At 44.3% G+C, this 26,626-nt stretch overlaps 1 protein-coding gene across 1 annotated transcript in view; it reads right to left on the bottom strand.

Annotated features, from left to right (window-relative positions):
* The window catches only part of LOC311243481 (uncharacterized protein), a gene marked incomplete at both ends in the record, with an annotated part of 55,612 nt that extends 52,254 nt beyond the window's left edge, over window positions 1-3,358 (bottom strand). Inside the window, one exon of the mRNA XM_084332716.1 lies at window positions 3,316-3,358. Coding sequence (XP_084188842.1) covers window positions 3,316-3,358 — 43 coding nt within the window. The remainder of the gene's footprint in view (window positions 1-3,315) is intronic.
* Between the last annotated feature and the right edge of the window lie 23,268 nt (window positions 3,359-26,626).

Raw genomic sequence — 26,626 nt, 5'->3', positions numbered from 1 at the left:
GTGGGAGGATGGATTGGGAGAGATGCGCCGAGTGGCGGCGTCTGCGTCCGTTGGAACAGTGCTGCGAAGACATGCATGGGAGCAGTCGGTGGTGGGATGCGCAAGTAGTGACTGTGAGAGATCGGGAACAGCGAAGGCCTAGCGATTGGTGGCCCCGGCCTGTGAGAGGCTATCCAGGGTACTGGGAGGATAGTGATGGAAGTAAATGGAGTGAGAAGGGCGAGGTAGATAGCGATAGGGGTAAGAATGGCAAAGGGAAGGAGTCGGGTGGTGACAGAATGGAGTATAGTGGGGAGGAGAGTGAGAAAGAAGAGATTGAGAAGGAGGTGTGGGAAACGGTGGGGAAGAAGAGGAAGAAGCAGACGGAGAGGAACGACAGCGATGGGGATAGCCAGGGCAAGGGTAAGGGGTCGGTGAGAGTAGGGGGGAGGAGAGTGGGGGAGAAGGGTGGAAGAGGAAGAAAGTGGGGGACGATAGCTCAAGTGGGCCGGGAGACGAGGGTGCTGGAAATGATGAGGCAAAAGCGGAAGTGATTCATATAGTGGTCAGGCTTGAGGGGGAGAGGGGAGAGGGGAAAGTAGGTAGGCTTGAGTTGCCCCAACTCATTGCCGAGCAATTAGGAGAGGTAAAGTACGCGAGAGTTTTGTGGGATGGGAATCTGGCCGTAGGGTGTGGTAGTGAGGGGCAGGTGGAGGTGGCTAGGAAGATGAGGAGCATTGGGGGGGTGGGTATAAGTAAGGTGGCGAGAGTCGGGGAGAAGAGGGTGGGGGGATGTAAGGGGGTGATAGCTGGGGTACCGGTCGAGGTTACAGTAGAGCAGCTGGTGGAAAAGCTAAAGGAGGACGGGCGTAATGGCATAGTTAAGAGGGCAGAAAGGATGAAGAGGGGAGCAGAGAGGGCAGTGACGGAGACGGTAGTGATTACGTTTGAGGGTGGGGTTGTTCCTAGGGAGGTGTTTGTAGGGCGTAGGATGTATAGGGTTAGGGAATTTGTTCAGAATCCTCTTAGGTGCTATAGGTGCCAGGAGTTTGGCCATATAGCTACCACGTGTAGGAAGGGGATGAGGTGCGCTAGGTGTGGCGGGGAACATGAATATGGGAAGTGTGGAGAGGGAGTGAAGCCGATGTGCTGTAGTTGTGGTGGGGAGCATAGTGTAGCGTTTAGGGGGTGTGAGGTGATGAAGAAGGAGGTCGCGGATCGGAGAGTGAGAAGGGAGGGTAAGCTGTCGTATGCTGAGGCGGTTAGCAGGGTAGGACAGGGCAGCCAAGAAAGGGTGCAGGGGGTTGAAGGAGGGCAGTTGGCAGAGAGGGTAGAGCAGGTGGAAAGAGAGAGGGGAAGGGAGGAGAAATTAGGTATTGTGGCCTTCGTGGCAGGGGTAGTTACTGGTATGGCAGAGGTTAAAGTGGAGATGAAGCAGTGAGCAATGTGATCCTAGTTTGTTTGTTGTGTACCTTGTGTAAGACAGGGTTCTATAATCAAATGTGAAATCTATCTTATTTGTCTGAAAAATATAATATAATATCCCTGTTTTCAACATGGGCGCCGCCATTTTGTTGCTGACGTCATGGCTGACGTCATGCCGGGGGTTGGGTGTATACACTCTGGTTAGCTGCCTATATTGAATGGGTCAGTCAGCAAATAAAATGTTGCCTACAAAACAACGGGACCGCGGTGGTTCTGTTTGTATTGCTCCTGGCTGTTCAAACTAATTTTACCATGTGAGAGAGAGGAAAGTTGGTTAATTTCCACAAACTACCAGTGAAAAAAACAGTGTTGTTGACATGTTGGCTCGGTCTGGCTGCACCCAGGCGGCGCGACCAGCCTGTTGGACAGGGAAGGAGGATCTGCAGCGAACACTTCATTGCCTCGGATTATGTTGTTGGGGTGGGATGTTTGTCCAGAAGACCACTAATCAGCTGAAGCCGGACGCGGTTCCCTCGGTCTTCGACAGACAGACCGGCGTTAGCTCTCGGGAGCGATCGCTAGCTAGTTGGCACCAGCCGGGGCCCGGCGTTAGCTCTCGCTAGCTAGCGTTAGCAACCGGAGCGTCGCGGAGCATTCAGCCTGCTGGCTACCTAGACCCACTTCAACCAGCGTCGCGGAGCATTCAGCCTGCTGGCTACCTAGACCCACTTCAACCAGCGTCGCAGAGCATTCAGCCTGCTGGCTACACAAGCTGTGTAGCCAGCAGGCTGAATGCTCCGCGACGCTCCGGTTGCTAACGCTAACTAGCGAGAGCTAACGCCGGGCCCCGGCTGGTGCCAACTAGCTAGCGATCGCTCCCGAGAGCTAACGCCGGTCTGTCTGTCGAAGACCGAGGGAACCGCGTCCGGCTTCAGCTGATTAGTGGTCTTCTGGACAAACATCCCACCCCAACAACATAATCCGAGGCAATGAAGTGTTCGCTGCAGATCCTCCTTCCCTGTCCAACAGGCTGGTCGCGCCGCCTGGGTGCAGCCAGACCGAGCCAACATGTCAACAACACTGTTTTTTTCACTGGTAGTTTGTGGAAATTAACCAACTTTCCTCTCTCTCACATGGTAAAATTAGTTTGAACAGCCAGGAGCAATACAAACAGAACCACCGCGGTCCCGTTGTTTTGTAGGCAACATTTTATTTGCTGACTGACCCATTCAATATAGGCAGCTAACCAGAGTGTATACACCCAACCCCCGGTATGACGTCAGCAACAAAATGGCCGCGCCCATAATGCTAAATGCTTCAGAAATGTACACAACAAATCGTTTTTTCTTAGAAACTGCTTATTTTTATAACGTGACTTCTTCTGTGGCTTATCTAAATACTAATGTGATGCTATGAATATGTATTTATCGCACTGCTTCATTTCCACTTTAAGGGTAAAACAGCGATGGTGAAGATGATTGTTAGGATAGCGGTTCAACATCTGGGATTGGAAGGTCTGGACTGGGAGGTGGTGTGGAGCGAATTGGCTGAGGGGGCTGAGAGGGACAAAGCAGCCCAGAATAAGATCGCAGGGGGCAAGGAGGGTCCCGCGGAGGGGGGCTCAGACAGGAAGTAGCAGCATTAGCTGCACTCCAATGGACAATGTAGTAGATGACGGGGTCCAGTAGAAGAAGAAGAAGAAGAAGAAGGTGAAGAAGAAGAAGAAGAAGAAGAAGAAGAGCCCATAAAAAGAATTGCGGAGGGCAGTAATACGCCACGATGCGTCTACACTGCCGGAAATTCAAATAAGAAGAAGAAGAAGAAGTTTCCGGCTACTTGTCTGTAAGCTTGAATATATTCTGTAGATACAATTTAAAATCCCCACATGGAAAAGGAAACAATGTCCTGTACAATCCTTAATGAGCTGCGTCTCATCTGGAAAGATGTGAGGCATTCTGGAAAGATGTGACCCATCAATTATCAAAACTCATATCTTGGAATATACCAGTACACCCCTCTGTATTACTATTGAATGATGTTTTTGAGTTTGCAGTAAATCCACAGCTAAAGAGATTGGTTTTATCGGGTATCACAGTAGCTAAAAAACTGATCGCATCACGCTGGTTTCAACCGGAAAAAATGTGCCGGAAGGTTTGGTTTCTTACATATCTCGATGTGATTTATCAAGAAATATCTACAGCAAGAATTCTGGGTCTCAACAAATCCAAAATGTCAATGTGGTTAGAAGTGGTGGAGAGAATAAAAGCTAGCTTATAATGGTAGTGTCTGGTTAGGAGTGAGGGATAATGGAGGTACTATCCAAGGAGGGGTCCGGGAGGGGGGGGTTCAAGCTGGAGCATATGTGTGTAGGGTTTTAGAAAATAGGTATTAGGGGTATATCCTGTATAAGGCATTGGTATAATTGGTAATTTCGTTGGATATACACTGTATACGGTAAAATATTATTATAGACTTTTTTTGTTTTCTGTTTCTGTACTTGCATGTCATTTTAGCCACCTTGATTGTTAGTTTCATTATGCATTGTGTGTTGAGTACTGACTTTTAATAATTTTTTGTTTTGCAATAATAAAAAAAAAAAAAAAAAAAAAATGAGCTGCGTCTGAAGGGAAGGCTCTGTGATGTGGTTATTGAAGTCAACAGCACTGAGTTGAATGCCCACAAGGCCCTCCTGTGTGACTGCAGTGACTATTTCAGGTAAGTTTAGCTTGGTTCAGGTTAGCTTGGTTCAGGTTAGCTTGGTTAGTAAACAGATACCATACTGTACCTTTACTGTAAACAGATACTATACTGTACTTCTACTGTAAACAGATACTATACTGTACTTCTACTGTAAACAGATACTAAACTACGTCTACTGTAAAAATATACTATACTGTACTTATACTGTAAACAGATACTATACTGTACTTCTACTGTAAACAGATACTATACTGTATTTCTACTGTAAAAAGATACTATACTGCACTTTTACTGTAAACAGATACTATACTGTACTTCTACTGTAAACAGATACTATACTGTACTTCTACTGTAAAAAGATACTATACTTCTACTATGCTAAGATGCTATACTTCTACAGTGAACATATATTACTACACAGGACAGAATGTTGCTTACTGTTTACTCATCAGATATCTCTATACTCTGCGTCCCACAGAGCCCTCTTCACTCGCTGGAGCGACTCAGAGAAAGCAGTCTACACTATCCCTGGGGTGTCCCCGGGTATGATGCAGCTCATCATAGAGTACTCCTACACACGCTTTGTGCTGGTGACAGCAGAGAACGTGGAAGAGCTTCTGGTGGCTACAGACCAGCTTCGCGTCACTGGCATAGTAGGAGCGTGCTCTGACTTCCTAGAAGGCCAGCTGTCTCTGGAAAACTGTGTCGGCATCTGGAGGTTCGTGGACATCTACTGCTGCCCTGACCTGAGGCGCAAGGCCCATCTCTGCATCGTGAGCCACTTTGAGGAGATGTTGCACGTCTCACAGGAGTTTGTGGAGCTGTCCCCGCAGCAACTGGTGGACATCATCGAGAGGGATGATCTGAACGTGAAGAGCGAGGAGACGGTGTTCGAGGCCGTCCTCCGTTGGATTGACCACTCCCGTGAGGAGCGTAAAACACACATCCCTTTGCTGCTGCCCAAGGTAACTAATTGTATTACTGTGCATTACATTAACACATTCCCTGCCACTGGTTATATCCATCAATATAGCCAGTCTGCCACCACTCTAAGCCTATGGAGATGTTCACCTTCTGTGCAGGGCTATAACTTTTTAAATTGTATTGCTAAATTGACATTACTATGGCCCATTCAACATCGATTATCTATCGTTCAGGATGTAGGAACGTTATACTTTTTCATTCATAGATTCATACAAAAATACCTTCTAGAATATAAGTATGTTTTTATCATTTTCTGCAGTAATTCCTAGAGCGTGAGCTATAGGCCTAAACGCATATATAGATTATCGATTGCCGTCTATTCCCTAGACACGCTATATTAAAAAATTCAACTGTACATGATCGTATACGTTATGCCTCATCATGCGCAGATGAAAGGGGGGGGGGGGTCGTTTATACTTCCGTGATCGTCAGTAAATGCTTTATGTAGTATGGGTGATATATTGATCCGATCGGTTTGCAGTGAAATAAATAAACAATTGGGCTGAAAATAGCGTCAGCGTCCTCTTACCGTGCGTCAATGAGACTGGCGGTGAAAGATCCCAGGTATAGGACGTCGATCGCCTAGGTCCATTTCCGGTTTGTATGTCGCAATAATCAATTTTTGTATAAAATGTAAAAATCTGGATGAGTGATATATCAAAAAATCCTCTAGCAGAAAGTTGTGGTATATGGATAGGAGGAAACGTGGCCAGTTTGGTGTGTGGATGTACTAGAGAAATTGAGATTTTTTGTTTTATGTGTAATACAAACTCATAAAATCTCGTTTTGAGAAAAATGCCTTTAAAGTTTTGTATTGTCTGTAAATCAGGCTATGTATGACATATCAACAAACCATTTGGCACAAAGAAGCAGGATATAGATATGAATAAAGGTGGAAAGGTTGGTGTGTGTAGATGCTAGGGAAATGGTACATGTCTACCCTTTGGGAAAACGCCTTCAAAGTTCTGTATTGTAAAATGCCATACATTTTTATTTGAAACCGCTATTTATAAACACAACACCCAATCAAACCATTAGTAATAGACAACCTAAACACATGCCTGATAACTCAATAACATAATAACATAATAATAATGATGTAGTAGTAGTAACAGCTTAGTAACAAACAACATAACCGATTACTGTACCCCCTAATAGGCAAAACAAATATTTGAATAGATATCACTATGAAACTTTCCCAGTTTGTTATGTACATATAAACTAAGAAAAAAATATATTGCAAGTGTTCTGAATTTTATGTTTACATATGCAAATGAGGCACTTCCCCATTCAATATGTGCACATTTATGGATGCAATCATGCAAAATGAAGCAAAATAAGCAACTAAATGTGTTTTTTTTAAGTTTTCTTGTCACTAGTTTGAAAGAAGACATGTAAAGGGCAACATTATACAAAAATCTATAAATTGCCCCAAAATCAGGAAAAGGGTATTTTAGGTGGGTGGTCTCCCCTTAAAACAACACTAGGTTCCCTAGTACAGTGGTTCTCAAACAGTTGGGTCCAAACTGTTCCCTAGCAACAGAAACCGTCTACAACCGATGTCTAAGTTGTATACCGCTGTCTGCTTGTCTCTTCCCAGGTTCGCATGGGCTTGATGAGGCCTGACTACTTCCTGAACAACGTCCAGAACAACCCTGTGGTGAGGGACAGCCACGACTGCAGGCCCCTCATCCTCAGCATCCTGAACCGCCCTGGCTCCTACAGGCTCCCAAACCCCCTGACCCGTCCACGCCGGCCCCAGGAGGTCCTATTGGCCATCGGAGGGGAGAGTGGCGGCAGCTTGACCATGGAGGCTTACGATATCCGAGCCGGTGGATGGATGGACGTGAGCGTTGAGGGGGAGAGTCCCCGGGGGGGCCACGGCACTGCTTATCTCCACGGTCTGGTCTACTGCGTCGGTGGCATGGGCGGCAGAAATATTCTCAACAGTGTGCGCAGGTTCAACCCTGTCACTCACAGCTGGCTGCAGGCGGCTCCCATGCACTCATGCCGCTGTCGCTTCAGCGTGGTCGTGTTGGACGGCTGTATCTACGCCATGGGAGGGTGGGACGGACACATGTCACTGAACACCGCCGAGCGCTACAAGCCTGAAACCAACCAGTGGACAGTAATCTCACCCATGCTGGAGGACAGGCACGGCGCAGGGGCAGCAGCCCTCCAGGGCAAGGTGGGTGGAACTGAGGGACACAGGGTGCTAGATGAACACAAGGAACGTTAGATCAGAAATCATGAATGTCTTTATTGCCAAGTAAGCTTGCACATACAAAAGATGTGTCTGGGTCCTTTGGTGCATCAACATTAACAGACAATTAAAGTAGAATGAAATCAAATGGAATATATAAACTAAATTAGAATATTCTTTCTTATTACAGGTTTACATCTGTGGTGGAATGTATCTGCTGGAATGTGAGTGCTACAGCCCAGACACCGACCAGTGGACTCTGATCGCCCCCATGAGCAGCAGGCGTGACGGACTGGGAGTCGCTGCATACGGAGATCATGTCTATGCGGTAGGTGCACACAGAGACAAATGCTTTATACTCAATATTTTTATAGATATGTATCATTTGACTTTCAATGCTTCTGTGATGCCCTCATTTCCCTAAGTGGATTAATACAGTGTCTGCCTGCCTGAGCCACACACTAAAACATTCCTCTCATGTGTCCTGTCCTCAGGTGGGAGGGTGGGACATTGCAGGAAAAACCCTGCGTAGCGCGGAGGCCTACAGCCCCTTGACTGACTCCTGGAGCACCCTGCCCGACATGCTCACCCCCCGCAGCCACTTTGGCATCGCGGTGCTGGACGACCTGCTCTTCGTCGTCGGAGGCTTCAATGACGTCAACACCCCCATCTCCAACGTGGAGCGCTTCGACCAGAGCAGCGACAAGTGGACTTTAGCCGAGGACATGAAGATCCCGCGCTGGGGCCTAATCTGCTGCATAATGCATGGCCTGCCATTCAACATGAGCCAGTACGTTGCTCCCCGTGGAGGAGGAGGAGGAGGAGGAGGAGGAGGAGGAGGAGGAGGAGGAGGAGGAGGAGGAGGAGGAGGAGGAGGAGGAGACGGAGGAGGAGGAGGAGCAGGAGTAGGACGAGGAGGATTAGGAGCAGAAGCAGGAGGAGGGAGGAGGATAGGAGGAGGAGGAGGAGGAGCAGGAGCAGGAGGAGGAGGAGCAGGAGCAGGAGGAGGAGGAGGAGGAGGTTTAGGAGCAGGAGGAGGAGGAGGAAGAGGAAGAGGAGGAAGAGGAGGAAGAGGAGGAGGAGGAAGAGGAGGAAGAGGAGGAAGAGGAGGAGGAGGAAGAGGAGGAGGAGGCAGCAGGGGATCCATCTAAGAACCTTGTAACGCTGTACAACGTGAACAGCAGTGGATGTGTTAAGGGGAGACCACCCACCTAGATAGGGAAAAAAAATAATAAAGGATGAAATCATTTGCAAACATCTTAATTGTTTAGAATAGTCAAAAAAAGAAAAAAAATGTATTACACATAATTTAGAAATAAATGTATGATATATAGATATCATGCAATATCTGTTTTTAGTTTGTGTAATGTAATGTAATATCTGTGCGGGGGGGGGGGGGGTCGCCAGATGATTAAAAATAAATAAAAAATAATCCAAAAAAATAAATAAAGATTTATTTTTTATTTTTATGCAGTCAGGCCACTGAACTTAGAAGCAGGCCAGGACAGTGTTTCTAGTTGCAGCAGCGCAATAGTTAGATAATCTAGGTGGGGAACAACCAGGAGATCACTGCAACTCACACAAGTTGGAGAACTATCTCTCTCTCTCTCTCTCTCTCTCTCTCTCTCTCTCTCTTGCTCTCACACACACACACAAAGGGAGCCGCATGTGATTGGTGCAGGCGGGAACCTTACAAAAAACTGTTGTTGCTAATCATTGACACATGCTAGCCTGTAATAATCCCCCCCAGAAAAATCTACTTTGCATTTGATATATTGCAAATATATGCCATCACACACACTGGCATTTAAAGGATTAGAATTATAAAATGAATATGTGGTGTTATGATCAGGGCTAAAGTTGAATAAAAGATTGTATTATTTTCAATCTGACATTACAAAAAAACTGAAAATCCATCAAAATCAGTGTTGTTGCTAATCATACATATGCTAGCCTGTTTTTTAACAATCATTTGTGATGCCATCACAAACACTGGAATTTAAAGGGTACAAATTAAAAAAAAATCTGCACCAGAATGCAGGAAATTAAGTATTTGTAACAAGAAATTTCCTGGTGGGGGACCCCCAGACCCCCTGCTTAAAAAGTGGCCTGACTGGGTGGGGCTATATTTTGCACTATATTTCCTGGCCTGAATAATTTCCCCAGTCCGGCCCTGGTTAAAAGCCTCCAATGCTTATTAGTGTGTGTGCGTTTGAACGTGTGCATGTTTCCATTTATAAAAAAAAAAATAGTGGGGGTCGCGGCTCTCTGACACCATTATTTGGGGGTCGCGGCCTGAAAAGTTTGGGAACCCCTGTTGTAATGCACATAATATGGGAACTTTTATCCATATGGTTGAGCCTGTTAGGAATTGCACCCCCAACCCAAGCAGATTGCAGATCACTCTCTCTATATGGAGGTAAAAAAGAAAATATGGTAAAAATAATTGGCATAAAAAGGGCACTTTTTTATGAGGCACAAAAGGGCAGGTGCTAGCTGTGCCCTTGAGCAAGGCACCTCAGCTTTAACCGCTCCAGTGTTAGCTGCTCAGGGGCCAGTAGTAGAGTGCCTGACCATAGTGTCTTTATACCTGTATCACTGGACATATAAATGCATATTAAATCAAATCAAATTGATTTGTAAAGCCCGAAATCACAAGTTAATGTCCCCATGGGCCGGACAAGTCTTCTTTAAACTATTCAAGAAGAAACATCCCAATAAATCAAGAACAAAAAACCCACCATGAAATCCAAAATAAATGTAAAATAAATAAATGCAACACTAGACATACCCCAGCGAAGGTAAGGAATCAATCAATCAATCAATCAAATCCTTTATTTAACCAGATAAGCATCATTGAGATTAAAATCTCTTTTTCAAGAGCGATCTGGCCAAGCAAGGCAGCAGAAAGTTTCAACATAAAAAGAACATCACAATAAAATACAGATAAAACATTTACAGCAAGCTCCAATTTCAGGCAAGTTATCAAACAGGCAAGTTATCAAACACAGTTGCACTCAGGGGCGTAGCTCCAGATTCTGGGCCCCATGAAAGAATGTATTTGTAGGCCCCCAGTGAATGCGAGCGCGCGTAAGCGCGCGAGCAGAATTTTTTTTGGCCCTTTTTTTATTGATGAAAACGCATAATATGGTATTTAGCTATACATTCGGATCAGCAGTTCAGCATCTGCACTGTTGGTGGGTGAGCCTAGTAAAGGATGTCGCATTGCGTTCATCTTCAATGAATGGACCAATGCAATAGTCTACCAAAGCCCCCCCTCTCTCTCTATATATCTCACACACACACACACACACACACACACACTTCAGAAACAAACATAGTATCAATGAGAGCATCAATAATACACCTGAGTCAGGGGGCGAAATTAAAGCCCGCCGCCCACCAGGGGTGCTCAGTTTTTACCTTTGGCGCTTGCCACTGAGAGCCCTGCCCGCCGTGTGGCGTGTGGACGTGTAGTTCATAACGATACTCTTATTTTGAAAATCTGTGCGCGTCTCATTTCCGGCCCAAGCGCAGCTAGAGTCATAATATCGATGGCTCCGGCAGTTAGCAGCATTCGGTTCGTATGATATTCTTATTTTGAAAAAAAACGTGGCAACGAGTCATATCCGCCCAGCCGGGCCAGCCCTGCAGCGGGATACTATTGGCTTCTGCTTGTATCAACACAGAGCGGCCCGCAGCTCTAGTGCCACTGCTAACGTTAAGCTCTCAGAATGGTAGCAGCTCGCCCGCAGCATCTAGTGCTAACGTTAAGCTCTCAGAATGGTAGCAGCTCGCCCGCAGCTCTAGTGCTAACGTTAAGCTCTCAGAATGGTAGCAGCTCGCCCGCAGCTCTAGTGCTAACGTTAAGCTCTCAGAATGGTAGCAGTCTGCTCTAGTCTAGATCGGACCTACATGAGCTACCATTACTGTTTAAACAATGACCCAGTCAACTATTCACTTTTAGCTTAATACATGACGAGGCATTGTCTAACGGTATCTAGCTGGCTAGCTACTGATATCAACAAATGCTCCAGCAATAGTCGACTCGAGTGCATAATACCTCCGTTCCCTCGTTAGCTAGCTCGCGTTAGCTAGCTCACGTTAGATCAATCTGTCCCAGTAAACTAAATTGTCTTAACGTTATCTACCGGGCTAGCAGTAGCTACAGATAGCTCCTGATATCAATGTCTTATAACATTGATTGAATGCGTATTCTAGCTGAGGGCATGTTGAATGTGATTTGACAAAATAACCGTAACGTTATAAATAGGGTCCAGCCAGTGGTGCAGTGCTGGTATAACTCGGTATAACGGCGTTATACCTCGGTCACTGAGGCTGAAGTACGCGCAATCGCTTTTTACATGGCATTATCCAACCGGACTCCCGGAGAAGCATGCAGCTGCAGAGCCGCAGAGCCAGCGGCGCTCTCTGGGCCGCGCGCTGACGGCCGCGCTGTGAGGCAATAGTATCCAGCTGCAGGACGAGAGCAGCCAAAAAAAACTGTGCACGCGCGTGGAGCGTTTGACCTACTGTCAATTTGCCACTGCACCACTGGGTCCAGCTGCATCGCCGGAGAATCCTTGCATGCTGAATGTAGGGTCTAGCTGAATATAGGGTCTAGCTGCAGGGCCGGAGAATCCTTGCTGGAGCTGGAGGCTACTCAAGTATACACACAGACAGTGGAGCTGTTTGCAGATAGCAAGCATTTTGACTTATTGCGTGGTGGCGATGTCTCGCAGATAATACAACTACAAGTATGATTATATAATATATATTTTATTTAAAAAAAAAAATGTATATAAAATATATATATATATATATTTTTTTAATCAAAAAGAATTTGGCAGGTAAGAAATATGCTTGGCGGGTAGACTCTTCCCATCTACCCGCCACTGGCCGGTGAGTCAAAAAGTTAATTTCGCTCCCTGACCTGAGTGATGTCTAGTAAAAAAAAAAAAAAAAAAGATGTGACTGAACAATGTCAAAGGCAGATTGCAAGAACTCCATCGTTTGAACAAAAAACCTAGCAATAGGAAAAAAGCACCACAGGCCATGTGGAGGAGAGAAACCTTAGAAGGTAGTGATATGTGTTCACAAATAATTCTATTAGGTAATGGCTTCTATAGAGTGATACTTAAAAGAACACGCCAACATGTTGGGACATTAGCTTACCGTCTTCTCCAGAGAGAGACAAGAAGATAGAGACCAGTTTCCTCTATGTGCTAGAAAGCTATCTGGCTGCACGTTAGCCTAGCTTAGCACAATGAATGGAAGCGGACATGGCCGGTTAGCCTAGGCATTGTCCAACTAACACCTCTCCCGAAGGCTAACCGGCCATGTCCGATGTTCCGGCTAATGTCTGCGTGTTCCTTTAACAGTTTAGAACCAATTAACCTAGTGGAGAACCCTCTTTAAGAACCGAGTGAAGAACCCTCTTTAAGAACCGAGTGAAGAACCCTCTTTAAGACATTTAGAACCAAGGAACCTAGTGAAGAACCCTCTTTAAGAACCGAGTGAAGAACCCTCTTTAAGAACCGAGTGAAGAACCCTCTTTAAGACGTTTAGAACCAAGGAACCTAGTGAAGAACCCTCTTTAAGAACCGAGTGAAGAACCCTCTTTAAGAACCGAGTGAAGAACCCTCTTTAAGACGTTTAGAACCAAGGAACCTAGTGAAGAACCCTCTTTAAGAACCTAGTGAAGAACCCTCTTTAAGAACCGAGTGAAGAACCCTCTTTAAGACGTTTAGAACCAAGGAACCTAGTGAAGAACCCTCTTTAAGAACCTAGTGAAGAACCCTCTTTAAGAACCTAGTGGAGAACCCTGTTTAAGAACCTAGTGAAGAACCCTGTTTAAGAACCTAGTGGAGAACCCTCTTTAAGAACCTAGTGAAGAACCCTCTTTAAGAACCGAGTGAAGAACCCTCTTTAAGACGTTTAGAACCAAGGAACCTAGTGAAGAACCCTCTTTAAGAACCGAGTGAAGAACCCTCTTTAAGAACCGAGTGAAGAACCCTCTTTAAGACGTTTAGAACCAAGGAACCTAGTGAAGAACCCTCTTTAAGAACCGAGTGAAGAACCCTCTTTAAGAACCGAGTGAAGAACCCTCTTTAAAATGTTTAGAACCAAGGAACCTAGTGAAGAACCCTCTTTAAGAACCTAGTGAAGAACCCTCTTTAAGAACCTAGTGAAGAACCCTGTTTAAGAACCTAGTGAAGAACCCTGTTTAAGAACCTAGTGGAGAACCCTCTTTAAGAGCCTAGTGAAGAACCCTCTTTAAGAACCTAGTGGAGAACCCTCTTTAAGAACCTAGTGGAGAACCCTCTTTAAGAACCTAGTGAAGAACCCTCTTTAAGAACCTAGTGAAGAACCCTCTTTAAGAACCTAGTGAAGAACCCTCTTTAAGAACCTAGTGAAGAACCCTCTTTAAGAACCTAGTGAAGAACCCTCTTTAAGAACCTAGTGAAGAACCCTCTTTAAGAACCTAGTGAAGAACCCTCTTTAAGAACCTAGTGAAGAACCCTCTTTAAGAACCTAGTGAAGAACCCTCTTTAAGACGGCAGCATACAGGACTGAGGTGTTTGGAGGGCGGAGAAGATTCCACACATTTTAACAGGGAGGGTTGGAGGCCATGAGGTGAGGACTAAGTTTGCCAATTTAATTGTTAACTTTGTTTTAGTTCGTTCGTTTTTTTTCTTTTCTTTTTTTGCGTTAACCTGACCTCTGACCTCCCACATGTCTACAGTAAATTAACCTGACCTCCCACATGTCTACAGTAAATTAACCTGACCTCCCACATGTCTACAGTAAATTAACCTGACCTCCCACATGTCTACAGTAAATTAACCTGACCTCCCACATGTCTCTACAGTAAATTAACTTGACCTCCCACATGTCTACAGTAAATTAACCTGACCTCCCACATGTCTACAGTAAATTAACCTGACCTCCCACATGTCTACAGTAAATTAACCTGACCTCCCACATGTCTCTACAGTAAATTAACCTGACCTCTCTAGTGGAGAACCCTCTTTAAGAACCGAGTGAAGAACCCTCTTTAAGAACCGAGTGAAGAACCCTCTTTAAGACATTTAGAACCAAGGAACCGAGTGAAGAACCCTCTTTAAGAACCTAGTGAAGAACCCTCTTTAAGACATTTAGAACCAAGGAACCTAGTGAAGAACCCTCTTTAAGAACCGAGTGAAGAACCCTCTTTAAGAACCGAGTGAAGAACCCTCTTTAAGACGTTTAGAACCAAGGAACCTAGTGAAGAACCCTCTTTAAGAACCGAGTGAAGAACCCTCTTTAAGAACCGAGTGAAGAACCCTCTTTAAGACGTTTAGAACCAAGGAACCTAGTGAAGAACCCTCTTTAAGAACCTAGTGAAGAACCCTCTTTAAGAACCTAGTGGAGAACCCTGTTTAAGAACCTAGTGAAGAACCCTGTTTAAGAACCTAGTGGAGAACCCTCTTTAAGAACCTAGTGAAGAACCCTCTTTAAGAACCGAGTGAAGAACCCTCTTTAAGACGTTTAGAACCAAGGAACCTAGTGAAGAACCCTCTTTAAGAACCGAGTGAAGAACCCTCTTTAAGAACCGAGTGAAGAACCCTCTTTAAGACGTTTAGAACCAAGGAACCTAGTGAAGAACCCTCTTTAAGAACCGAGTGAAGAACCCTCTTTAAGAACCGAGTGAAGAACCCTCTTTAAGACGTTTAGAACCAAGGAACCTAGTGAAGAACCCTCTTTAAGAACCGAGTGAAGAACCCTCTTTAAGAACCGAGTGAAGAACCCTCTTTAAAATGTTTAGAACCAAGGAACCTAGTGAAGAACCCTCTTTAAGAACCTAGTGAAGAACCCTCTTTAAGAACCTAGTGAAGAACCCTGTTTAAGAACCTAGTGAAGAACCCTGTTTAAGAACCTAGTGGAGAACCCTCTTTAAGAGCCTAGTGAAGAACCCTCTTTAAGAACCTAGTGGAGAACCCTCTTTAAGAACCTAGTGAAGAACCCTCTTTAAGAACCTAGTGAAGAACCCTCTTTAAGAACCTAGTGAAGAACCCTCTTTAAGAACCTAGTGAAGAACCCTCTTTAAGAACCTAGTGGAGAACCCTCTTTAAGAACCTAGTGAAGAACCCTCTTTAAGAACCTAGTGAAGAACCCTCTTTAAGAACCTAGTGAAGAACCCTCTTTAAGAACCTAGTGAAGAACCCTCTTTAAGACGGCAGCATACAGGACTGAGGTGTTTGGAGGGCGGAGAAGATTCCACACATTTTAACAGGGAGGGTTGGAGGCCATGAGGTGAGGACTAAGTTTGCCAATTTAATTGTTAACTTTGTTTTAGTTCGTTCGTTTTTTTTCTTTTCTTTTTTTGCGTTAACCTGACCTCTGACCTCCCACATGTCTACAGTAAATTAACCTGACCTCCCACATGTCTACAGTAAATTAACCTGACCTCCCACATGTCTACAGTAAATTAACCTGACCTCCCACATGTCTACAGTAAATTAACCTGACCTCCCACATGTCTCTACAGTAAATTAACCTGACCTCCCACATGTCTACAGTAAATTAACCTGACCTCCCACATGTCTCTACAGTAAATTAACCTGACCTCTCTAGTGGAGAACCCTCTTTAAGAACCGAGTGAAGAACCCTCTTTAAGAACCGAGTGAAGAACCCTCTTTAAGACATTTAGAACCAAGGAACCGAGTGAAGAACCCTCTTTAAGAACCTAGTGAAGAACCCTCTTTAAGACATTTAGAACCAAGGAACCTAGTGAAGAACCCTCTTTAAGAACCGAGTGAAGAACCCTCTTTAAGAACCGAGTGAAGAACCCTCTTTAAGACGTTTAGAACCAAGGAACCTAGTGAAGAACCCTCTTTAAGAACCGAGTGAAGAACCCTCTTTAAGAACCGAGTGAAGAACCCTCTTTAAGACGTTTAGAACCAAGGAACCTAGTGAAGAACCCTCTTTAAGAACCTAGTGAAGAACCCTCTTTAAGAACCTAGTGGAGAACCCTGTTTAAGAACCTAGTGAAGAACCCTGTTTAAGAACCTAGTGGAGAACCCTCTTTAAGAACCTAGTGAAGAACCCTCTTTAAGAACCGAGTGAAGAACCCTCTTTAAGACGTTTAGAACCAAGGAACCTAGTGAAGAACCCTCTTTAAGAACCGAGTGAAGAACCCTCTTTAAGAACCGAGTGAAGAACCCTCTTTAAGACGTTTAGAACCAAGGAACCTAGTGAAGAACCCTCTTTAAGAACCGAGTGAAGAACCCTCTTTAAGAACCGAGTGAATAACCCTCTTTAAAATGTTTAGAACCAAGGAACCTAGTGAAGAACCCTCTTTAAGAACCTAGTGAAGAACCCTCTTTAAGAACCTAGTGAAGAACCCTGTTTAAGAACCTAGTGAAGAACCCTGTTTAAGAACCTAGTGGAGAACCCTCTTTAAGAGCCTAGTGAAGAACCCTCTTTAAGAACCTAGTGGAGAACCCTCTTTAAGAACCTAGTGAAGAACCCTCTTTAAGAACCTAGTGAAGAACCCTCTTTAAGAACCTAGTGAAGAACCCTCTTTAAGAACCTAGTGAAGAACCCTCTTTAAGAACCTAGTGAAGAACCCTCTTTAAGAACCTAGTGGAGAACCCTCTTTAAGAACCTAGTGAAGAACCCTCTTTAAGAACCTAGTGAAGAACCCTCTTTAAGAACCTAGTGAAGAACCCTCTTTAAGAACCTAGTGAAGAACCCTCTTTAAGACGGCAGCATACAGGACTGAGGTGTTTGGAGGGCGGAGAAGATTCCACACATTTTAACAGGGAGGGTTGGAGGCCATGAGGTGAGGACTAAGTTTGCCAATTTAATTGTTAACTTTGTTTTAGTTCGTTCGTTTTTTTTCTTTTCTTTTTTGCGTTAACCTGACCTCTGACCTCCCACATGTCTTTGCAGTAAATTAACCTGACCTCCCACATGTCTACAGTAAATTAACCTGACCTCCCACATGTCTCTACAGTAAATTAACCTGACCTCCCACATGTCTACAGTAAATTAACCTGACCTCCCACATGTCTACAGTAAATTAACCTGACCTCCCACATGTCTCTACAGTAAATTAACCTGACCTCCCACATGTCTACAGTAAATTAACCTGACCTCCCACATGTCTACAGTAAATTAACCTGACCTCCCACATGTCTACAGTAAATTAACCTGACCTCCCACATGTCTCTACAGTAAATTAACCTGACCTCCCACATGTCTACAGTAAATTAACCTGACCTCCCACATGTCTACAGTAAATTAACCTGACCTCCCACATGTCTACAGTAAATTAACCTGACCTCCCACATGTCTCTACAGTAAATTAACCTGACCTCCCACATGTCTACAGTAAATTAACCTGACCTCCCACATGTCTACAGTAAATTAACCTGACCTCCCACATGTCTACAGTAAATTAACCTGACCTCCCACATGTCTCTACAGTAAATTAACCTGACCTCCCACATGTCTCTACAGTAAATTAACCTGACCTCCCACATGTCTCTACAGTAAATTAACCTGACCTCCCACATGTCTACAGTAAATTAACCTGACCTCCCACATGTCTACAGTAAATTAACCTGACCTCCCACATGTCTCTACAGTAAATTAACCTGACCTCCCACATGTCTCTGAGCAAATGATACTTTTCATATGTATTATCTTTTTTTTTATCCACTTTTTCTCCCCATTTTTCTATTTTTCTCCCATCCCAATTTCGTATTATCCAATTCTTCCCTCCCCTGTCTTGAACGTTGCTAGACTATGCCTCCCACTGGTCGGCTGTAGTGAGGACAGAAGCCTTGCATCACGTGTCCCCTCCGGTACACGAGGAGGCAGCCTGTCGCATCTTTTCACCGCAGCAGCTCGAACTCTCAGTGGCAAGGAGTAATGCGTGGGAGGCTCACGCTGCCCCCGCTACTTCCTGTTTCCGCCGCACCGGCGTCACCAAACCGACCTGTAGGAGTCGCTGTCCACAACGTCCAATCCCCACTCTAACACTTGCCAATTGTGTTAGTATGAACGACCGGCCAGCCGGTAGCAACGCCGAGAGCTGGGCTCGAACCCAGCGTCTCCTGCGTTAGTGGCGAGCGCCTTGCCCACTGCGCCAATCAGCCGCCTTCATATGTATTATCTGTATTATCTGCGAGTTATCGCCACAACGCAACAAGTCAAGATTCTCCGCTATCTCTAATGCAAGCAGCGTCTTTGCATGTCCGACTCCACTGTCTGTGTGTGTGTCTGTCTACTCTGCTTTGGTCCAATCACATTCCCCCACCCACAGTCTGCGAATCAGAGGCAGAGTAGGGCAGGTCTTCACGGAATGCTTGTTGTCTCTTCAGTGAGCTGGGAGAGTGTACCGGGGCTCGCTCAATGTGAGAGAGTAGTCCGTCTCGTCCAGCCCTATGAATTTCATGACTTTTCTTGTGATCGCCTTATCCTTCTGACTATCACGGTTATACGCACATGCTCTCTAAAGTGGTTTGTGTTAGCGGTCGTTTTGGTTCTTAATCTGCCTTTTTCTTTTTACTCCACGTAAGTGTTATGTCCTGTTATGCTACGTATAGGTTGTGACATACTAGCAGTTACATTGTAGGCTACTGTGCCTTTAATAGACGGGCGTGGTTAGCGCTCGAGGTAGGGCTGGTGTTTGTAACCTAAGAGTCAGTCGAATAAAGTAATGAAACCACACGGTCGTGTGTTCATTGTCTCAACATAATAGTAAGCTTAACACATTCTCCATGTTCCTCTGGGTGATGGGACTTCACGTGTCTTATTAAATTTGTTGTGTTGAAACTTTTTTTACACAAGGTATTTTATCCTGGCATACACAATGCATCTGTCTCAGACACTTTGTAATAGTTCCACACACTGCCGACATGTTTTAGGATAGTTAACGACAATGACACCAACTCCACTGAGAATTGTCTTGTGTTTTTCGTGCCATCGATCGGTTTTCGCAATCGGCGACTAGAAAGCATTATCGGAATTCCGCAATCTCATATTTATACTGAATATCGGCCGATACCGATCGCTGGCCGATCGATCGGGGCATCCCTAATAGGGAGGGTGATAGGAAGCATAGTGAGGATGTTAGGAAGCATAGGAAGTTAGAAACAGTTTCCAAGCACAAGGAGGCAGGGCTTATTTCAATGGACAATTATGGGAATTAATGAATGCATAATAGTTTGTATTGCATAGGTATAGCAATGACAATAGGTTCACTATGGCATTCCCATGTTGTAAATAGGACCAGAGAGCTGATTCACTGAGGCTCTGAGCATTAAACATGTGTAGTATCTGTGTAATATCTAGTGTTCAAAAATACTTATCATTGACCGTTTTTCCAGGAGTCACCTGTGTGCAACGTTTTATCCACCTCTGCCTTTTAGTTGGTGAAATATAATAATAATAATTTAGGACCTGCTCCGAGGTCACCATTTGGCACACATGCGAACCATGCATACAATGCGTATCTGCGATTAACCCATCCCGTCGTCCTTCCCCCCCAAGGGCAGCCGGGAGCAGACAGGCGCCACGTGAGCCGCGCCAGGGGACCAATCCAAGTGCTCCTGTCCGTCTTCGTCAAGGACGCCACAGCGTTAGCGATCTTGTTGTTGTGCATGTTTTTCCATTGGGTTTATCTTATCGGGGGGGGAAACCCTTGCGAGCACGGGGAGAACATGCAAACTCCACACAGAAAGGCCTGGGAGATACCCCACCTGGGTAACTGGCATCATGGAAACCTGGTCCCCAAGCGGGATTCGAACCCTGGACCTTCTTGCTGTGAGGCGACAGTGTTAACCACTACACCACCGTGCCGCCTTCAATGCTGTGCACACTCACACACACACTCACTCAGACACACACACTTACTCACTCACTCACTCACTCATTCACAGACACACACACACACAATCACTCAGACACACACACTTACTCACTCACTCACTCATTCACAGACACACACACACACACTCACTCAGACACACACACTTACTCACTCACTCACTCATTCACAGACACACACACACACACTCACTCAGACACACACACTTACTCACTCACTCACTCATTCACAGACACACACACACACACTCACTCACAGACACACTCATACACACACACTCACTCAGACACACACACTCACTCACTCACAGACACACTCACACACACACTCACTCACAGACACACACACTCACTCACTCACTCACTCACTCACTCACTCACTCACTCACTCACTCACTCACTCACAGACACACACACTCACTCACTCACTCACTCACTCACTCATTCACAGACACACACACACACACTCACTCACAGACACACTCATACACACACACTCACTCAGACACACACACTCACTCACTCACAGACACACTCACACACACACACTCACTCACAGACACACACACTCACTCACTCACTCACTCACTCACTCACTCACTCACAGACACACACACTCACTCACTCACTCACTCACTCACTCATTCACAGACACACACACACTCACTCATTCACAGACACACACACACACACACACTCACTCAGACACACACACTTACTCACTCACTCACTCATTCACAGACACTCACACACACACACACACTCACTCACAGACACACACACTCACTCACTCACAGACACACACACTCACTCACTCACTCACTCACTCACTCACTCACTCACTCACTCACTCACTCACTCACTCACTCACTCACTCACTCACTCACTCACTCACTCACTCACAGATGCAATCAATTGCATAATCCTATTCTACCTGATAATAAAAGCTGGGTAAACTGAAATCAGTTGATAATCACAGTTAATAATAACATAATCACTTTTAATCTCATTTAAAATCAATTAGAAATATAGATTTTCCCCCTTCAGATTTTGTAGGCTATTCTTTTTTTGCATTTCTCCAAAAGGACCCTTAGCCTATTTTCATAACCTGGCACAGTAGCTGGCTTCACGATGAGATCACGACAAGATCACGCGAGAATCCATCTTGTCAGGCTTCAAGTTATGCACTTGTGCCCAGAACCACAGTGGCGTGTGGACCAATCAGGAGTCCTTTGAGAACCACAGTGGTGTGTGGACCAATCAGGAGTCCTTTGAGAACCACAGTGGTGTGTGGACCAATCAGGAGTCCTTTGAGAACCACAGTGGTGTGTGGACCAATCAGGAGTCCTTTGAGAACCACAGTGGTGTGTGGACCAATCAGGAGTCCTTTGAGAACCACAGTGGTGTGTGGACCAATCAGGAGTCCTTTGAGAACCACAGTGGTGTGTGGACCAATCAGCGTCCTTTGAGAACCACAGTGGTGTGTGGACCAATCAGGAGTCCTTTGAGAACCACAGTGGTGTGTGGACCAATCAGAGTCCTCTGAGGACCTACTGGAAGCTACTGGTATGGCAAGGAGACTCTACCAAGTATTATAGGAGCCGACCCTAATATTCCAAACAGTTTCAAAGGACGACCTCCCAGATGATGGTTCTGTATGTAAACAGACCATCTGGCAGGTCGGGTTACTGTTTTTGCGTCAATCTGATAGGCTATGTGTTATAATCTATCCTATGCATTTCAATCATAAAGACCCTTTTAACACTACACCACACTTTTAACACTACACCATATTTGATCTATTTATTACAAAAAGATTTGCACTACGTCGTCCATACCTTTAGCATTTTGTTTTTAGTTTTTTTGCATTTCTTTACCTAATTTGTACTTTAGGTTGTACCTTAGCTTGTATATTGTATATTGTACAGTGTTTGGACTTTATTATTTAACTTATTTTACTGTATATGAAGCACATTCTCAGGGGGCTCACACAGAACCAAGATATTTCACTGTAATGTACATGTACTTTATACATGACAAATAAAACAAAACTTGAACTTGAAACTAAAGATATGTATCCGCTTAAAGGGGGGGGGGGCAAACTCTCACAAAACTGAGTTTAGGTCAGTTAACCCTCCGCTACACCCCTACCCCCCCCCCCCCCCCCCCCACGCACATAAACACACTTTCTGTTATTTAATTTTTACTCCCCCTCATTACTTTACACACAAGCAAACACACTCCCTCCCTCCCTCACTCACTCACTCATGCATGATACGATCATATATTAGACTTAACTGAATGACAACACCTATATGCAAATAGACCTCGTCGACACACATTCAGTGCAAACAAACGTATTGCATGGTTGCAGCAGCCTTGGGGATAAGAGTAGTAGGAGAGGAGGACGATGGGAACAGCGATGGCCGACACAAGCCTGGCACGACAACAGACTCAAACTAAAACCACATGTCGTACTATTTTTAAACAATGACGCACTGTGAATGAAACACACACAGTCCAGTACAGTGTATAGGCTCATAAAGATCAGTAGTCCAGTACAGTGTGTAGGCTCATAAAGATCAGTTCAGTACAGCATAGGCTCATAAAGATCAGTCCAGTACAGCATAGGCTCATAAAGATCAGTCCAGTACATAGGCTCATAAAGATCAGTCCAGTACATAGGCTCATGAAGATCAGTCCAGCACAGTATAGGCTCATAAAGATCAGTCCAGCACAGTATAGGCTCATAAAGATCAGTCCAGCACAGTATACGCTCATAAAGATCAGTCCAACATGTGCTGGACTGATCTTTATGAGCGTATACTGTGCTGGACTGATCTTTATGAGCCTACACACTGTACTGGACTACTGATCTTTATGAGCCTATACACTGTACTGGACTGTGTGTGTTTCATTCACAGTGAGTCATTGTGTAAAAATAGTACGACATGTGGTTATAGTTTCATAGGCTCATAAAGATCAGTCAGCAACACCAGTCAGCAACACCTCCATCAGGTCTTTGGCATCAGGGGCGGATTTAGGATTGTAGGAGATCCGGGGCTTAGCCCAGATAGGTGCCCGCGATAGCGGGCACAGATTTTTTTTACTTCGACACCACAACCTTTAACTTATACCACACCTTAAAGCGGACAAAAGGCACTAGAGAACACTTAAATTCACACGCTTTAATTAATGAAGCAAACTATAATAATAATAATAATAATAATATAATAATAATAATAATAATAATAATAATAATAATAATAATAATAATAATAATAATAATAATAATAATAATAATAATAATAATAATAATAATAATAATAATAATAATAATAATAATAATAATAATAATAATAATAATAATAATAATACACTGTGTTTGTATAGCACCTTTCATACAAGAATTGCAGCTCAAAGTGCTTCACAGCAGTACAAAAAGACAGGCATAAAATGAGCACAACATTGGCAGATCAAGAGCAATGCATAAAGTGCAGACATAAAGCATAAAATAGATAGCAGTAAAATAGACAAAGTCAAGGTAAGACATAGAACATTAAATCACATCGTTTTTCATATTAGGATCTAAGATCTAGGGTTAACTCGCCGAACGTTGAGCGCCAGGACCTCATCGCTGTTTCTTTTATTCGATATTTCCATTCATAAAGACATGCTGGCAGCCTGTGTTATCACTGGGGATGGGTCTGAGATCTCAAAAGTCCAATACCGCCGCCTAACACCTTGCGGCCGCTATTGCACTCCATTTGAAACGATGTGGCTTGGTGTCTGTCATTTTGGAAATGACACCAGACCACCCTGAAACTACACTCATATTCACGACGGTATAAAACGGAAATGTATGGATGGGAAAATGATCTGTTTTTTGCATCTTGACCGGAAGAAACTCAATGACAATCGACTATATTATTAGATCCATAGCTATAATATATAATATAGCTTTAGGCCTGCAAACACAGCCACGTATCCCCATGTTAAAAGGCGCTGGCCTTTCAACAGTAACAGTAAACAGCGCCATCTGGTGCTGAAAGTGTTAATATGCGTCTTTGTTTACGGTTTGATTATCACTGATACAAAGTAAAATAGTGCAGTGCAATAAAATAGTTAGTCAAATAGAATAAAATAATGCAATAGTGCATTGCAATAAAATAGTTATCATCGTATTTTTTCGGGAGGCCGGTAAGGAGTGCATTACAGTAGTCGAGTCGGCTTGAGATAAAGGCATGGATCTGGTTTTTAGCGTCCTTTTGATTTATAAATGGCCGTACTTTAGCTATGTTTCTAAGGTGGAAGAATTATGTTTTTGTCAACTTGTTGATTGTGATTTAAAGCTTAGGTCTGAGTCTACCATAACACCAAGACTTAACTCACTCAAATACAGTTAGCAGCTGGATAGACTACAGATGGAAATTAGCTTCTGCTAAATCTGGTGCAAACATATTTTCATGTAACAATGATTAATTGTAAAAAAAAAAGTTTTTTTTTTTTTTGGAATATAGATTCTAGAATGTTCTATTATGACATCATACTGTGACATCACAACGGAACGTGTGTATGCTTGCTACAACGCAGTTGGGCGATTTGCGATTCTGATTGGCCACTGACGTTTCTGGTCATGTGACATGTGTGCCCAATAGCGTGACGAGCTGTGTCTTTGCCCATTTCCGCGTCGAACAGCCTGCAAAGCACCTGGCGTTTTATCGCCATGCTCTGTCTAAGACAAACTCTAACCTTAACCAACTTCGAAAGAGTGCCTAAGCTTAACCGTCGAAAGAAGGGCAGGCGTTCTATCGCCATGCTCTAAGTCAAGACAAACTCTAACCTTAACCCATTCTCCGCCACGACTTTGATTCATCCTAAACCGTCCTCTGCCAGCTCTATTTGTCTATGGAGATAGTCACCTTCTTTGCAGGGCTATAACTTTTTTAATTGTATTGCTAAATTGACATTACTATGGCCCATTCAACATCGATTATATATCGTTCAGGATGTAGGAACGTTTTACTTTTTCATTCACACATTCATACAAAAATACGGTCTAGAGTATAAATATGTTTTTATCGTTTTCTGCAGTATTTCATAGAACGTGAGTTATAGCCATAAATGCATATTTTTATTTATCCTTTATTTATCCAGGAATGTCCCATTGAGATACAAGATCTCTTCTTCCAGGGAGTCCTGACCAACACGGCACACAACAAGTTTCAACATAAAACAGGGCATTAAACAAAAAACATACAATTCAAATATAAATACAGAGGGTCATTTGTGCAGTGGCAAGGAGCATAATCACATCAACAATAGCATCAGGTAAAACAGTTACATGTTTCATAAAGGGCCAATCGTAGCATACCTTTAAAAGCATTCACAGTAGGAAGTGCCTCTAGACAAAGTTTTACTTGCAGCGTATTCCATAAAAAGGGAGCATAGTGGGAGAATGCAGCTTTACCAAGCTCTGACTGCATCAAAGGAACATTTAACAGCATCCCATTTGCTGCTCGTCTGGTATTAAAAAAGCAAGTATAAAAGGACAGAAGTCTGGAGATATATAAGGGCAGCTTACCTGCAATGACTTAAGGATAAAAATCAACATGTGTGATTGTCTTCTTTGGTACAGAGAGGACCATCCTAATGACTGATACAAAGTGCAGTGGTGGGTGCGAGAGCCTGCACCCGTTACAAAACGTATGGCAGTATGGTACGCAGAATCCAGCTTTTTAAGCAGGGAGGAAGGAGCATGCATATAGATTACATCGCCATAGTCTAATACAGGCAGAAAGGAACTCTGCACAATTCTCTTCCTGGCTTCAGACTGGAAACATTTCTTTAACTGGAAGAAAAAGCCCAGTTTAGGTCTAAGTTTTCTCAGTAGGTTCCCAATATGAACATCAAAGGCCATCTTTTCATCAATCCATATGCCCAGATATTTATAGGATGCTACTTTGTCAAGGCATGTCCCTTCCAGTGTCAGAATCGGAGGGACAGCTGTATTAGCTCGAGAGCGAGAGAAGGTCATGTACTTGGTCTTTTTTGCATTAAGGACCAGTCTTAGCCTTAGCAAGGAGTGTTGCAGTGTATTAAAAGCATCCTCTAGAAGCTCTATGGCCTGAGTTAAAGAGGAAGCCACTGTGTAAACAACTGTATCATCGGCGTATATTAGATCATCAAATGCCGTTTGACACCGGTCAACGTTATATTAAAAATGTCAATTGTTGTGGCGGTTAGGTGGCCGAGCGGAGATTGCGTTCGTCACCAACCCCGGAGCTGTGAGCTGGATTCGCCTGTTCGAATCCGGCTCACAGCTCCGGGGTTGTCACCAGCTTGGCTGGCCGTCTGCACCAATACAATTGGCTGTATTGGAGGGTGGGAGAAGCTGGCGGGGTGGGTCCGGGTCGTTGTAAACAGCGACTCCTACAGTTCGGTCGGGGCGCCTGC

This window comes from Notolepis coatsorum, assembly GCF_963971535.1.
Source record: "Notolepis coatsorum genome assembly, chromosome: 17".
NCBI lineage: Eukaryota > Metazoa > Chordata > Actinopteri > Aulopiformes > Paralepididae > Notolepis > Notolepis coatsorum.
This window is presented reverse-complemented; position numbering and strand designations above follow the sequence as displayed.